The following is a 14,700-nucleotide window of genomic DNA, read 5'->3' as shown; positions in this document are numbered from 1 at the left end:
TTGAAGGGTTGTATATAATTGAAGGGTTGTATATAATTGGAGGGTTTATATAATTGGAGGGTTTATATAATTGGAGGGTTTATATAATTGGAGGGTTGTATATAATTGAAGTGTTGTATATAATTGGAGGGTTTATATAATTGGAGGGTTTATATAATTGAAGGGTTGTATATAATTGGAGGGTTGTATATAATTGGAGGGTTGTATATAATTGGAGGGTTGTATATAATTGGAGGGTTGTATATAATTGAAGGGTTGAATATAATTGGAGGGTTGTATATAATTGAAGGGTTGTATATAATTGGAGGGTTGTATATAATTGGAGGGTTGTATATAATTGGAGGGTTTATATAATTGAAGGGTTGTATATAATTGAAGGGTTGTATATAATTGGAGGATTGTATATAATTGGAGGATTTATATAATTGGAGGGTTGTATATAATTGGAGGGTTGTATATAATTGGAGGGTTGTATATAATTGGAGGGTTGTATATAATTGGAGGGTTGTATATAATTGGAGGGTTGTATATAATTGAAGGGTTGTATATAATTGGAGGGTTGTATATAATTGGAGGGTTGTATATAATTGGAGGGTTGTATATAATTGGAGGGTTGTATATAATTGGAGGGTTGTATATAATTGGAGGATTTATATAATTGGAGGGTTGTATATAATTGGAGGGTTGTATATAATTGGAGGGTTGTATATAATTGGAGGGTTGAATATAATTGGAGGGTTTATATAATTGGAGGGTTTATATAATTGGAGGGTTGTATATAATTGGAGGGTTGTATATAATTGAAGGGTTGTATATAATTGGAGGATTTATATAATTGGAGGGTTGTATATAATTGGAGGGTTGTATATAATTGGAGGGTTGTATATAATTGGAGGGTTGTATATAATTGGAGGGTTGAATATAATTGGAGGATTGTATATAATTGAAGGGTTGTATATAATTGGAGGGTTGTATATAATTGGAGGGTTGTATATAATTGGAGGGTTGTATATAATTGGAGAGTTTATATAATTGAAGGGTTGTATATAATTGAAGGGTTGTATATAATTGGAGGGTTGTATATAATTGGAGGGTTGTATATAATTGAAGGGTTGTATATAATTGGAGGGTTTATATAATTGAAGGGTTGTATATAATTGGAGGGTTGTATATAATTGGAGGGTTGTATATAATTGGAGGGTTGTATATAATTGGAGGGTTGTAAATAATTGGAGGGTTGTATATAATTGAAGGGTTGTATATAATTGGAGGGTTGTATATAATTGGAGGGTTGTATATAATTGGAGGGTTGTATATAATTGGAGGGTTGTATATAATTGGAGGGTTGTATATAATTGGAGGGTTGTATATAATTGGAGGGTTGTATATAATTGAAGGGTTGTATATAATTGGAGGGTTGTATATAATTGGAGGGTTGTATATAATTGGAGGGTTGTATATAATTGGAGGGTTGTATATAATTGGAGGGTTGTATATAATTGGAGGATTTATATAATTGGAGGGTTGTATATAATTGGAGGGTTGTATATAATTGGAGGGTTGTATATAATTGGAGGGTTGAATATAATTGGAGGGTTTATATAATTGGAGGGTTTATATAATTGGAGGGTTGTATATAATTGGAGGGTTGTATATAATTGAAGGGTTGTATATAATTGGAGGATTTATATAATTGGAGGGTTGTATATAATTGGAGGGTTGTATATAATTGGAGGGTTGTATATAATTGGAGGGTTGTATATAATTGGAGGGTTGAATATAATTGGAGGATTGTATATAATTGAAGGGTTGTATATAATTGGAGGGTTGTATATAATTGGAGGGTTGTATATAATTGGAGAGTTTATATAATTGAAGGGTTGTATATAATTGAAGGGTTGTATATAATTGGAGGGTTGTATATAATTGGAGGGTTGTATATAATTGAAGGGTTGTATATAATTGGAGGGTTTATATAATTGAAGGGTTGTATATAATTGGAGGGTTGTATATAATTGGAGGGTTGTATATAATTGGAGGGTTGTATATAATTGGAGGGTTGTATATAATTGAAGGGTTGTATATAATTGGAGGGTTGTATATAATTGGAGGGTTGTATATAATTGGAGGGTTGTATATAATTGGAGGGTTGTATATAATTGAAGGGTTGTATATAATTGGAGGGTTTATATAATTGAAGGGTTGTATATAATTGGAGGGTTGTATATAATTGGAGGGTTGTATATAATTGGAGGGTTGTATATAATTGGAGGGTTGTATATAATTGGAGGGTTGTATATAATTGGAGGGTTGTATATAATTGAAGGGTTGTATATAATTGAAGGGTTGTATATAATTGGAGGGTTGTATATAATTGGAGGGTTTATATAATTGAAGGGTTGTATATAATTGGAGGGTTGTATATAATTGGAGGGTTGTATATAATTGAAGGGTTGTATATAATTGGAGGGTTGTATATAATTGGAGGGTTGTATATAATTGGAGGGTTGTATATAATTGGAGGGTTTATATAATTGAAGGGTTGTATATAATTGGAGGGTTGTATATAATTGGAGGGTTGTATATAATTGAAGGGTTGTATATAATTGAAGGGTTGTATATAATTGGAGGGTTGTATATAATTGGAGGGTTGTATATAATTGAAGGGTTGTATATAATTGGAGGGTTGTATATAATTGGAGGGTTGTATATAATTGGAGGGTTGTATATAATTGGAGGGTTGTATATAATTGGAGGGTTGTATATAATTGGAGGGTTGTATATAATTGAAGGGTTGTATATAATTGGAGGGTTGTATATAATTGGAGGGTTGTATATAATTTAAGGGTTGTATATAATTGGAGGGTTGTATATAATTGGAGGGTTGTATATAATTGGAGGGTTTATATAATTGAAGGGTTGTATATAATTGGAGGGTTGTATATAATTGGAGGGTTGTATATAATTTAAGGGTTGTATATAATTGGAGGGTTGTATATAATTTAAGGGTTGTATATAATTGAAGGGTTGTATATAATTGGAGGGTTGTATATAATTGGAGGGTTGTATATAATTTAAGGGTTGTATATAATTGGAGGGTTGTATATAATTGGAGGGTTGTATATAATTTAAGGGTTGTATATAATTGGAGGGTTGTATATAATTGGAGGGTTGTATATAATTGGAGGGTTGTATATAATTGGAGGGTTTATATAATTGGAGGGTTGTATATAATTGGAGGGTTGTATATAATTGGAGGGTTGTATATAATTGGAGGGTTGTATATAATTGGAGGGTTGTATATAATTGAAGGGTTGTATATAATTGGAGGGTTGTATATAATTGGAGGGTTGTATATAATTGGAGGGTTGTATATAATTGGAGGGTTGTATATAATTGGAGGGTTGTATATAATTGGAGGGTTGAATATAATTGGAGGGTTTATATAATTGGAGGGTTTATATAATTGGAGGGTTGTATATAATTGGAGGGTTGTATATAATTGAAGGGTTGTATATAATTGGAGGATTTATATAATTGGAGGGTTGTATATAATTGGAGGGTTGTATATAATTGGAGGGTTGTATATAATTGGAGGGTTGTATATAATTGGAGGGTTGAATATAATTGGAGGATTGTATATAATTGAAGGGTTGTATATAATTGGAGGGTTGTATATAATTGGAGGGTTGTATATAATTGGAGAGTTTATATAATTGAAGGGTTGTATATAATTGAAGGGTTGTATATAATTGGAGGGTTGTATATAATTGGAGGGTTGTATATAATTGAAGGGTTGTATATAATTGGAGGGTTTATATAATTGAAGGGTTGTATATAATTGGAGGGTTGTATATAATTGGAGGGTTGTATATAATTGGAGGGTTGTATATAATTGGAGGGTTGTATATAATTGAAGGGTTGTATATAATTGGAGGGTTGTATATAATTGGAGGGTTGTATATAATTGGAGGGTTGTATATAATTGGAGGGTTGTATATAATTGGAGGGTTGTATATAATTGAAGGGTTGTATATAATTGGAGGGTTTATATAATTGAAGGGTTGTATATAATTGGAGGGTTGTATATAATTGGAGGGTTGTATATAATTGGAGGGTTGTATATAATTGGAGGGTTGCATATAATTGGAGGGTTGTATATAATTGGAGGGTTGTATATAATTGAAGGGTTGTATATAATTGAAGGGTTGTATATAATTGGAGGGTTGTATATAATTGGAGGGTTTATATAATTGAAGGGTTGTATATAATTGGAGGGTTGTATATAATTGGAGGGTTGTATATAATTGAAGGGTTGTATATAATTGGAGGGTTGTATATAATTGGAGGGTTGTATATAATTGGAGGGTTGTATATAATTGGAGGGTTTATATAATTGAAGGGTTGTATATAATTGGAGGGTTGTATATAATTGGAGGGTTGTATATAATTGAAGGGTTGTATATAATTGAAGGGTTGTATATAATTGGAGGGTTGTATATAATTGGAGGGTTGTATATAATTGAAGGGTTGTATATAATTGGAGGGTTGTATATAATTGGAGGGTTGTATATAATTGGAGGGTTGTATATAATTGGAGGGTTGTATATAATTGGAGGGTTGTATATAATTGGAGGGTTGTATATAATTGAAGGGTTGTATATAATTGGAGGGTTGTATATAATTGGAGGGTTGTATATAATTTAAGGGTTGTATATAATTGGAGGGTTGTATATAATTGGAGGGTTGTATATAATTGGAGGGTTTATATAATTGAAGGGTTGTATATAATTGGAGGGTTGTATATAATTGGAGGGTTGTATATAATTTAAGGGTTGTATATAATTGGAGGGTTGTATATAATTTAAGGGTTGTATATAATTGAAGGGTTGTATATAATTGGAGGGTTGTATATAATTGGAGGGTTGTATATAATTTAAGGGTTGTATATAATTGGAGGGTTGTATATAATTGGAGGGTTGTATATAATTTAAGGGTTGTATATAATTGGAGGGTTGTATATAATTGGAGGGTTGTATATAATTGGAGGGTTGTATATAATTGGAGGGTTTATATAATTGGAGGGTTGTATATAATTTAAGGGTTGTATATAATTGGAGGGTTGTATATAATTGGAGGGTTGTATATAATTGAAGGGTTGTATATAATTGGAGGGTTGTATATAATTGGAGGGTTGTATATAATTGAAGGGTTGTATATAATTGAAGGGTTGTATATAATTGGAGGGTTGTATATAATTGAAGGGTTGTATATAATTGGAGGGTTGTATATAATTTAAGGGTTGTAAATAATTGGAGGGTTGTATATAATTGGAGGGTTGTATATAATTGGAGGGTTTATATAATTGAAGGGTTGTATATAATTGGAGGGTTGTATATAATTGGAGGGTTGTATATAATTTAAGGGTTGTATATAATTGGAGGGTTGTATATAATTTAAGGGTTGTATATAATTGAAGGGTTGTATATAATTGGAGGGTTGTATATAATTGGAGGGTTGTATATAATTTAAGGGTTGTATATAATTGGAGGGTTGTATATAATTGGAGGGTTGTATATAATTTAAGGGTTGTATATAATTGGAGGGTTGTATATAATTGGAGGGTTGTATATAATTGGAGGGTTGTATATAATTGGAGGGTTTATATAATTGGAGGGTTGTATATAATTTAAGGGTTTATATAATTGGAGGGTTGTATATAATTTAAGGGTTGTATATAATTGGAGGGTTGTATATAATTGGAGGGTTGTATATAATTGGAGGGTTGTATATAATTGGAGGGTTGTATATAATTTAAGGGTTGTATATAATTGGAGGGTTGTATATAATTGGAGGGTTGTATATAATTGGAGGGTTGTATATAATTGGAGGGTTTATATAATTGGAGGGTTGTATATAATTTAAGGGTTTATATAATTGGAGGGTTGTATATAATTGGAGGGTTGTATATAATTGGAGGGTTGTATATAATTGGAGGGTTTATATAATTGGAGGGTTGTATATAATTTAAGGGTTTATATAATTGGAGGGTTGTATATAATTGGAGGGTTGTATATAATTGGAGGGTTGTATATAATTGGAGGGTTGTATATAATTGGAGGGTTGTATATAATTGAAGGGTTGTATATAATTGGAGGGTTGTATATAATTGGAGGGTTGTATATAATTGGAGGGTTGTATATAATTGGAGGGTTTATATAATTGGAGGGTTTATATAATTGAAGGGTTGTATATAATTGAAGGGTTGTATATAATTGGAGGGTTGTATATAATTGGAGGGTTGTATATAATTGGAGGGTTTATATAATTGGAGGGTTGTATATAATTGGAGGGTTTATATAATTGAAGGGTTTATATAATTGGAGGGTTGTATATAATTGGAGGGTTTATATAATTGAAGGGTTGTATATAATTGAAGGGTTGTATATAATTGGAGGGTTGTATATAATTGAAGGGTTGTATATAATTGGAGGGTTGTATATAATTGGAGGGTTGTATATAATTGGAGGGTTGTATATAATTGGAAGGTTTATATAATTGGAGGGTTTATATAATTGGAGGGTTGTATATAATTGGAGGGTTTATATAATTGGAGGGTTGTATATAATTGGAGGGTTTATATAATTGAAGGGTTGTATATAATTGGAGGGTTGTATATAATTGGAGGGTTTATATAATTGAAGGGTTGTATATAATTGAAGGGTTGTATATAATTGGAGGGTTGTATATAATTGAAGGGTTGTATATAATTGGAGGGTTGTATATAATTGAAGGGTTGTATATAATTGAAGGGTTGTATATAATTGGAGGGTTGTATATAATTGAAGGGTTGTATATAATTGGAGGGTTGTATATAATTGGAGGGTTGTATATAATTGGAGGGTTGTATATAATTTAAGGGTTGTATATAATTGGAGGGTTGTATATAATTTAAGGGTTGTATATAATTGGAGGGTTGTATATAATTGGAGGGTTGTATATAATTGGAGGGTTGTATATAATTGGAGGGTTGTATATAATTGGAGGGTTTATGTAATTGGAGGGTTGTATATAATTTAAGGGTTTATATAATTGGAGGGTTGTATATAATTTAAGGGTTGTATATAATTGGAGGGTTGTATATAATTGGAGGGTTGTATATAATTGGAGGGTTGTATATAATTGGAGGGTTGTATATAATTGGAGGGTTTATATAATTGGAGGGTTGTATATAATTTAAGGGTTTATATAATTGGAGGGTTGTATATAATTTAAGGGTTGTATATAATTGGAGGGTTGTATATAATTGGAGGGTTGTATATAATTGGAGGGTTGTATATAATTGGAGGGTTGTATATAATTGAAGGGTTGTATATAATTGGAGGGTTGTATATAATTGGAGGGTTGTATATAATTGGAGGGTTGTATATAATTGGAGGGTTTATATAATTGAAGGGTTGTATATAATTGGAGGGTTTATATAATTGGAGGGTTGTATATAATTGGAGGGTTTATATAATTGAAGGGTTGTATATAATTGAAGGGTTGTATATAATTGGAGGGTTGTATATAATTGGAGGGTTGTATATAATTGGAGGGTTGTATATAATTGGATGGTTGTATATAATTGGAGGGTTTATATAATTGGAGGGTTTATATAATTGGAGGGTTGTATATAATTGGAGGGTTGTATATAATTGGAGGGTTGTATATAATTGGAGGGTTGTATATAATTGGAGGGTTGTATATAATTGGAGGGTTGTATATAATTGGAGGGTTTATATAATTGGAGGGTTTATATAATTGGAGGGTTGTATATAATTGGAGGGTTTATATAATTGGAGGGTTGTATATAATTGGAGGGTTTATATAATTGAAGGGTTGTATATAATTGGAGGGTTGTATATAATTGGAGGGTTTATATAATTGAAGGGTTGTATATAATTGAAGGGTTGTATATAATTGGAGGGTTGTATATAATTGAAGGGTTGTATATAATTGGAGGGTTGTATATAATTGGAGGGTTGTATATAATTGGAGGGTTGTATATAATTGGAGGGTTTATATAATTGGAGGGTTTATATAATTGGAGGGTTGTATATAATTGGAGGGTTTATATAATTGGAGGGTTGTATATAATTGGAGGGTTTATATAATTGAAGGGTTGTATATAATTGGAGGGTTGTATATAATTGAAGGGTTGTATATAATTGGAGGGTTGTATATAATTGGAGGGTTGTATATAATTGAAGGGTTGTATATAATTGAAGGGTTGTATATAATTGAAGGGTTGTATATAATTGAAGGGTTGTATATAATTGGAGGGTTGTATATAATTGAAGGGTTGTATATAATTGGAGGGTTGTACATAATTGGAGGGTTGTATATAATTTAAGGGTTGTATATAGTTGAAGGGTTGTATATAATTGGAGGGTTGTATATAATTGAAGGGTTGTATATAATTGGAGGGTTGTATATAATTGGAGGGTTGTATATAATTGAAGGGTTGTATATAATTGAAGGGTTGTATATAATTGGAGGGTTGTATATAATTGGAGGGTTGTATATAATTGGAGGGTTGTATATAATTGGAGGGTTGTATATAATTGGAGGGTTGTATATAATTGGAGGGTTGTATATAATTGGAGGGTTTATATAATTGGAGGGTTGTATATAATTGAAGGGTTGTATATAATTGGAGGGTTGTATATAATTGGAGGGTTGTATATAATTGAAGGGTTGTATATAATTGGAGGGTTTATATAATTGGAGGGTTGTATATAATTGGAGGGTTGTATATAATTGAAGGGTTGTATATAATTGGAGGGTTTATATAATTGGAGGGTTGTATATAATTGAAGGGTTGTATATAATTGGAGGGTTGTATATAATTGGAGGGTTGTATATAATTGGAGGGTTGTATATAATTGAAGGGTTGTATGTAATTGGAGGGTTGTATATAATTGAAGGGTTGTATATAATTGGAGTGTTGTATATAATTGAAGGGTTGTATATAATTGAAGGGTTGTATATAATTGGAGGGTTGTATATAATTGAAGGGTTGTATATAATTGGAGGGTTGTATATAATTGAAGGGTTTATATAATTGAAGGGTTTATATAATTGAAGGGTTGTATATAATTGGAGGGTTGTATATAATTGGAGGGTTTATATAATTGAAGGGTTGTATATAATTGAAGGGTTGTATATAATTGGAGGGTTGTATATAATTGAAGGGTTGTATATAATTGGAGGGTTGTATATAATTGGAGGGTTGTCTATAATTGGAGGGTTGTATATAATTGGAGGGTTTATATAATTGGAGGGTTTATATAATTGGAGGGTTGTATATAATTGGAGGGTTTATATAATTGGAGGGTTGTATATAATTGGAGGGTTTATATAATTGAAGGGTTGTATATAATTGGAGGGTTGTATATAATTGAAGGGTTGTATATAATTGGAGGGTTGTATATAATTGGAGGGTTGTATATAATTGAAGGGTTGTATATAATTGAAGGGTTGTATATAATTGAAGGGTTGTATATAATTGAAGGGTTGTATATAATTGGAGGGTTGTATATAATTGAAGGGTTGTATATAATTGGAGGGTTGTACATAATTGGAGGGTTGTATATAATTTAAGGGTTGTATATAGTTGAAGGGTTGTATATAATTGGAGGGTTGTATATAATTGAAGGGTTGTATATAATTGGAGGGTTGTATATAATTGGAGGGTTGTATATAATTGAAGGGTTGTATATAATTTAAGGGTTGTATATAATTGGAGGGTTGTATATAATTGGAGGGTTGTATATAATTGGAGGGTTGTATATAATTGGAGGGTTGTATATAATTGGAGGGTTTATATAATTGGAGGGTTGTATATAATTGAAGGGTTGTATATAATTGGAGGGTTGTATATAATTGGAGGGTTGTATATAATTGGAGGGTTGTATATAATTGGAGGGTTGTATATAATTGAAGGGTTGTATATAATTGGAGGGTTTATATAATTGGAGGGTTGTATATAATTGAAGGGTTGTATATAATTGGAGGGTTGTATATAATTGGAGGGTTGTATATAATTGAAGGGTTGTATATAATTGGAGGGTTGTATATAATTGGAGGGTTGTATATAATTGAAGGGTTGTATATAATTGGAGGGTTTATATAATTGGAGGGTTGTATATAATTGAAGGGTTGTATATAATTGGAGGGTTGTATATAATTGGAGGGTTGTATATAATTGGAGGGTTGTATATAATTGAAGGGTTGTATGTAATTGGAGGGTTGTATATAATTGAAGGGTTGTATATAATTGGAGGGTTGTATATAATTGAAGGGTTGTATATAATTGAAGGGTTGTATATAATTGAAGGGTTGTATATAATTGGAGGGTTGTATATAATTGAAGGGTTTATATAATTGAAGGGTTGTATATAATTGAAGGGTTTATATAATTGGAGGGTTGTATATAATTGGAGGGTTGTATATAATTGGAGGGTTGTATATAATTGGAGGGTTGTATATAATTGGAGGGTTGTATATAATTGAAGGGTTGTATATAATTGAAGGGTTGTATGTCTTTCGATGTATTTATATGTTTGCCAAGAAGAATGCCTCTGTCTCTGTCGTTGCCAGAAAAATGTCTCTATGAGGAAAATAAAGTATTAATGAATTCATTCATCCATCCATTCATCCATCCATCCATTCATCCATTCATCCATCCATTCATCCATTCATCCATTCATCCATCCATTCATCCATTCAGGCCAATGAGAGGTTGAGCCAGGCCAACCTGGATGCCATAGCCTTCCCAACCCTGCTGCAGACCGCCACACTCGGGACCATGTCCCCAGAGGCCCAGGTTCACCCAGAGGTCAGAAGAAGCCCCACAGAACATCTACAGCAGGCCATGGCCCAGGGCCAGAACCAGGGCTCCTTAGACACCAGCACCTCAGAGGAGGAGACCCTGAAAGACTTCCCCAGACAGAAAGAGGGGCCCTGCCCTCAAGCTTCAGCCGTTACACCAAAGACCAACCCACCCCTCGTCCTACCCAAAGCCTCCCCACCACCACCCCTATTTAAAACCTCTCACAGACCACACACCCTGCTCTCCCTCCGCATCTCAGAGTCCACTCTGCAAGAGACCTCACCCCTACAAGTAGCTCCACACCTAGCCTCTCCCACAGTCTCACTACAGGACTATGACGAGGTATTCCTCCAGGAACCGGCCCCTCCCTCCCCTATTCCTCCCCCGCTCCCAATCAGGGAGACGGACATCACAGAGTACTTCCCTCCACCGCCTCCCCCTCTCCTGCCCCCCTCCTCACTCCCAGACAGAGAGGAGAAGGAGGAGGAGAATCATCGTGGACCTGGGCTACAGCACCTCAACAGGTACACGACACTGGCTCCCACCCACACACATTATGGCACAATAACAGTGACACGTTATAATGAAACGCCAGTGATATTGAATGGTGCATTGATTACAGAGAGCCATAGTACTGCACTATATATTTACATGATCTAATGTAAAGGAACGTAGTAACACTGAAAATATTCTAATCATCAATGTTAAAGTTTTGAACAAAACGTGGACCATTTATTTATCCATCTGGTGTTGTGAACCTCTTGTCTTTTTGTGCTTCTGTACATGCAGCTGTGAGTTCCCATTTCTCCCCTCCTCCTACCGTCAGACAGTCCCCCCCTCTGTCCCCCTGTCTGTCTCTCCGAGGCCAAGCCTTACCCCTGAGCCCCAGCCTGAGACCCCCACCACCCTCAGCAGCAGTTTCCCAGAGCCCCAGCAAGGGCCTAGCGGTGAGGAAAGCCTGGGGCAAGAGTACCATCTCCCGGCCAGGAGGGAGAAGTCTGCTGGGGAACTGAGGGTGGAGGCCCTGGCCAGACAGCTGGTGTCCCGGGGGGATAAGAGCCTGACTCCGATGCTGGACAGCTGGGCAGAGGGCGGACGGACCATGGACCTAATGGAGGAGATCTTCCCCGCGGGGGGAGGGAGGTTGCTGTGGCAACGCCGCAGGACCAGCACCTGTCTGGAGGACAGGTGAGGGACGGAGAGGAGCGAGGGGGGGAAAGGGGGGGAAGGGATTTAGGGAGGTCTGGTTATCCAGAGGGAATGAGGAAGTGTGAGTGAGTGTGTGTGTGTGCGTGTGCGTTCATGCATCCGTGTGTGTGTGTGTTTAATTCATGTTATGTAACTAAATAAAAGGTTAGACTGTTTGATCAGGGTTCATTACCAGGAGATACGACAGAACATAGGACCTTTGTTGAGGCTGGTAACATTATGGCTCAGTTTATTATAGACACCTGTTATCACAAGATAACTCTTCGCTTTTAAAATAGACCATGACATCAGAGAAGCTAGGTAAGCAAGGGAAAGGATATCATATCTTAGGGGTTTCAAGGTGAAATTGCAAAAAAATATTTGAAAGTCCAACTGTTTTGTTTTCATTATGAACAAATTGTTTAGAGAGAAATGGTTCACACAGACAGGATAACGGTTGACTCTGACGCCAGGGAATGATAACTGTTAAAAACTGCTGATATCCTGTAAACTATAGTTCTCTGTCTGTCTGTCTCTCCATGTTAGAGCTAGGTAACATCAGATCATACTGTCTGTCTGTCTCTCTCCATGTTAGAGCTAGGTAACATCAGATCATACTGTCTGGCTCTCTCTCTCCATGTTAGAGCTAGGTAACATCAGATCATACTGTCTGTCTGTCTCTCTCCATGTTAGAGTTAGGTATCATCAGATCATACTGTCTGTCTGTCTCTCTCTCTCCATGTTAGAGTTAGGTATCATCAGATCATACTGTCTGTCTCTCCATGTTAGAGTTAGGTAACATCAGATCATACTGTCTGTCTGTCTCTCCATGTTAGAGCTAGGTAACATCAGATCATACTGTCTGTATCTCTCTCCATGTTAGAGCTAGGTAACATCAGATCATACTGTCTGTCTGTCTCTCCATGTTAGAGCTAGGTAACATCAGATCATACTGTCTCTCTCTCTCCATGTTAGAGCTAGGTAACATCAGATCATACTGTCTCTCTCTCTCCATGTTAGAGTTAGGTATCATCAGATCATACTGTCTGTCTCTCCATGTTAGAGCTAGGTAACATCAGATCATACTGTCTCTCTCTCTCCATGTTAGAGCTAGGTATCATCAGATCATACTGTCTGTCTCTCCATGTTAGAGCTAGGTAACATCAGATCATACTGTCTCTCTCTCTCCATGTTAGAGCTAGGTAACATCAGATCATACTGTCTGTCTGTCTCTCTCCATGTTAGAGCTAGGTAACGTCAGATCATACTGTCTGTCTCTCTCCATGTTAGAGCTAGGTAACATCAGATCATACTGTCTGTCTCTCTCTCCATGTTAGAGTTAGATAACATCAGATCATACTGTCTGTCTGTCTCTCTCCATGTTAGAGCTAGGTAACGTCAGATCATACTGTCTGTCTCTCTCCATGTTAGAGCTAGATAGCGTCAGATCATACTGTCTGTCTGTCTCTCTCTCCATGTTAGAGCTAGGTAACATCAGATCATACTGTCTGTCTCTCTCTCCATGTTAGAGCTAGATAACGTCAGATCATACTGTCTGTCTGTCTCTCTCTCCATGTTAGAGTTAGATAACGTCAGATCATACTGTCTGTCTCTCTCCATGTTAGAGTTAGGTAACATCATATCATACTGTCTGTCTCTCTCTCCATGTTAGAGTTAGATAACATCATATCATACTGTCTGTCTGTCTCTCTCCATGTTAGAGCTAGATAACATCAGATCATACTGTCTGTCTGTCTCTCTCCATGTTAGAGCTAGGTATTATCAGATCATACTGTCTGTCTCTCTCTCCATGTTAGAGTTAGGTATCATCAGATCATACTGTCTGTCTGTCTCTCTCTCTCCATGTTAGAGTTAGGTATCATCAGATCATACTGTCTGTCTGTCTCTCTCTCTCCATGTTAGAGTTAGGTATCATCAGATCATACTGTCTGTCTGTCTGTCTCTCTCTCCATGTTAGAGTTAGGTATCATCAGATCATACTGTCTGTCTGTCTCTCTCTCTCCATGTTAGAGTTAGGTATCATCAGATCATACTGTCTGTCTGTCTCTCTCTCTCCATGTTAGAGTTAGGTATCATCAGATCATACTGTCTGTCTGTCTGTCTCTCTCTCCATGTTAGAGCTAGATAACGTCAGATCATACTGTCTGTCTGTCTGTCTCCATGTTAGAGTTAGGTATCATCAGATCATGCTGTCTGTCTGTCTCTCTCTCCATGTTAGAGTTAGGTATCATCAGATCATACTGTCTGTCTGTCTCTCTCCATGTTAGAGCTAGATAACGTCAGATCATACTGTCTGTCTGTCTGTCTCCATGTTAGAGTTAGGTATCATCAGATCATACTGTCTGTCTGTCTCTCTCTCCATGTTAGAGTTAGGTAACATCAGATCATACTGTCTGTCTCTCTCTCCATGTTAGAGTTAGGTAACATCAGATCATACTGTCTGTCTGTCTCTCTCTCCATGTTAGAGCTAGGTATCATCAGATCATACTGTCTCTCTCTCTCCATGTTAGAGTTAGGTAACATCAGATCATACTGTCTGTCTCTCTCTCCATGTTAGAGTTAGGTATCATCAGATCATACTGTCTGTCTGTCTCTCTCCATGTTAGAGCTAGATA

The 14,700-nt window shown here is 35.1% G+C and overlaps 1 protein-coding gene across 4 annotated transcripts in view; it reads left to right on the top strand.

The window, feature by feature from the left end:
- Positions 1-14,700, top strand: part of LOC110523118 (protein Shroom3) — a 173,964-nt gene that overhangs the window by 128,506 nt on the left and 30,758 nt on the right. For all 4 annotated transcript variants that reach the window (XM_036936803.1, XM_036936802.1, XM_036936804.1 and 1 more), the window contains 2 exons: positions 10,775-11,400; positions 11,666-12,064. In XM_036936803.1, coding sequence (XP_036792698.1) covers positions 10,775-11,400; positions 11,666-12,064 — 1,025 coding nt within the window. The remainder of the gene's footprint in view (positions 1-10,774; positions 11,401-11,665; positions 12,065-14,700) is intronic.

Source organism: Oncorhynchus mykiss, chromosome 12, assembly GCF_013265735.2.
Source record: "Oncorhynchus mykiss isolate Arlee chromosome 12, USDA_OmykA_1.1, whole genome shotgun sequence".
Classification (NCBI taxonomy): domain Eukaryota; kingdom Metazoa; phylum Chordata; class Actinopteri; order Salmoniformes; family Salmonidae; genus Oncorhynchus; species Oncorhynchus mykiss.
This window is presented reverse-complemented; position numbering and strand designations above follow the sequence as displayed.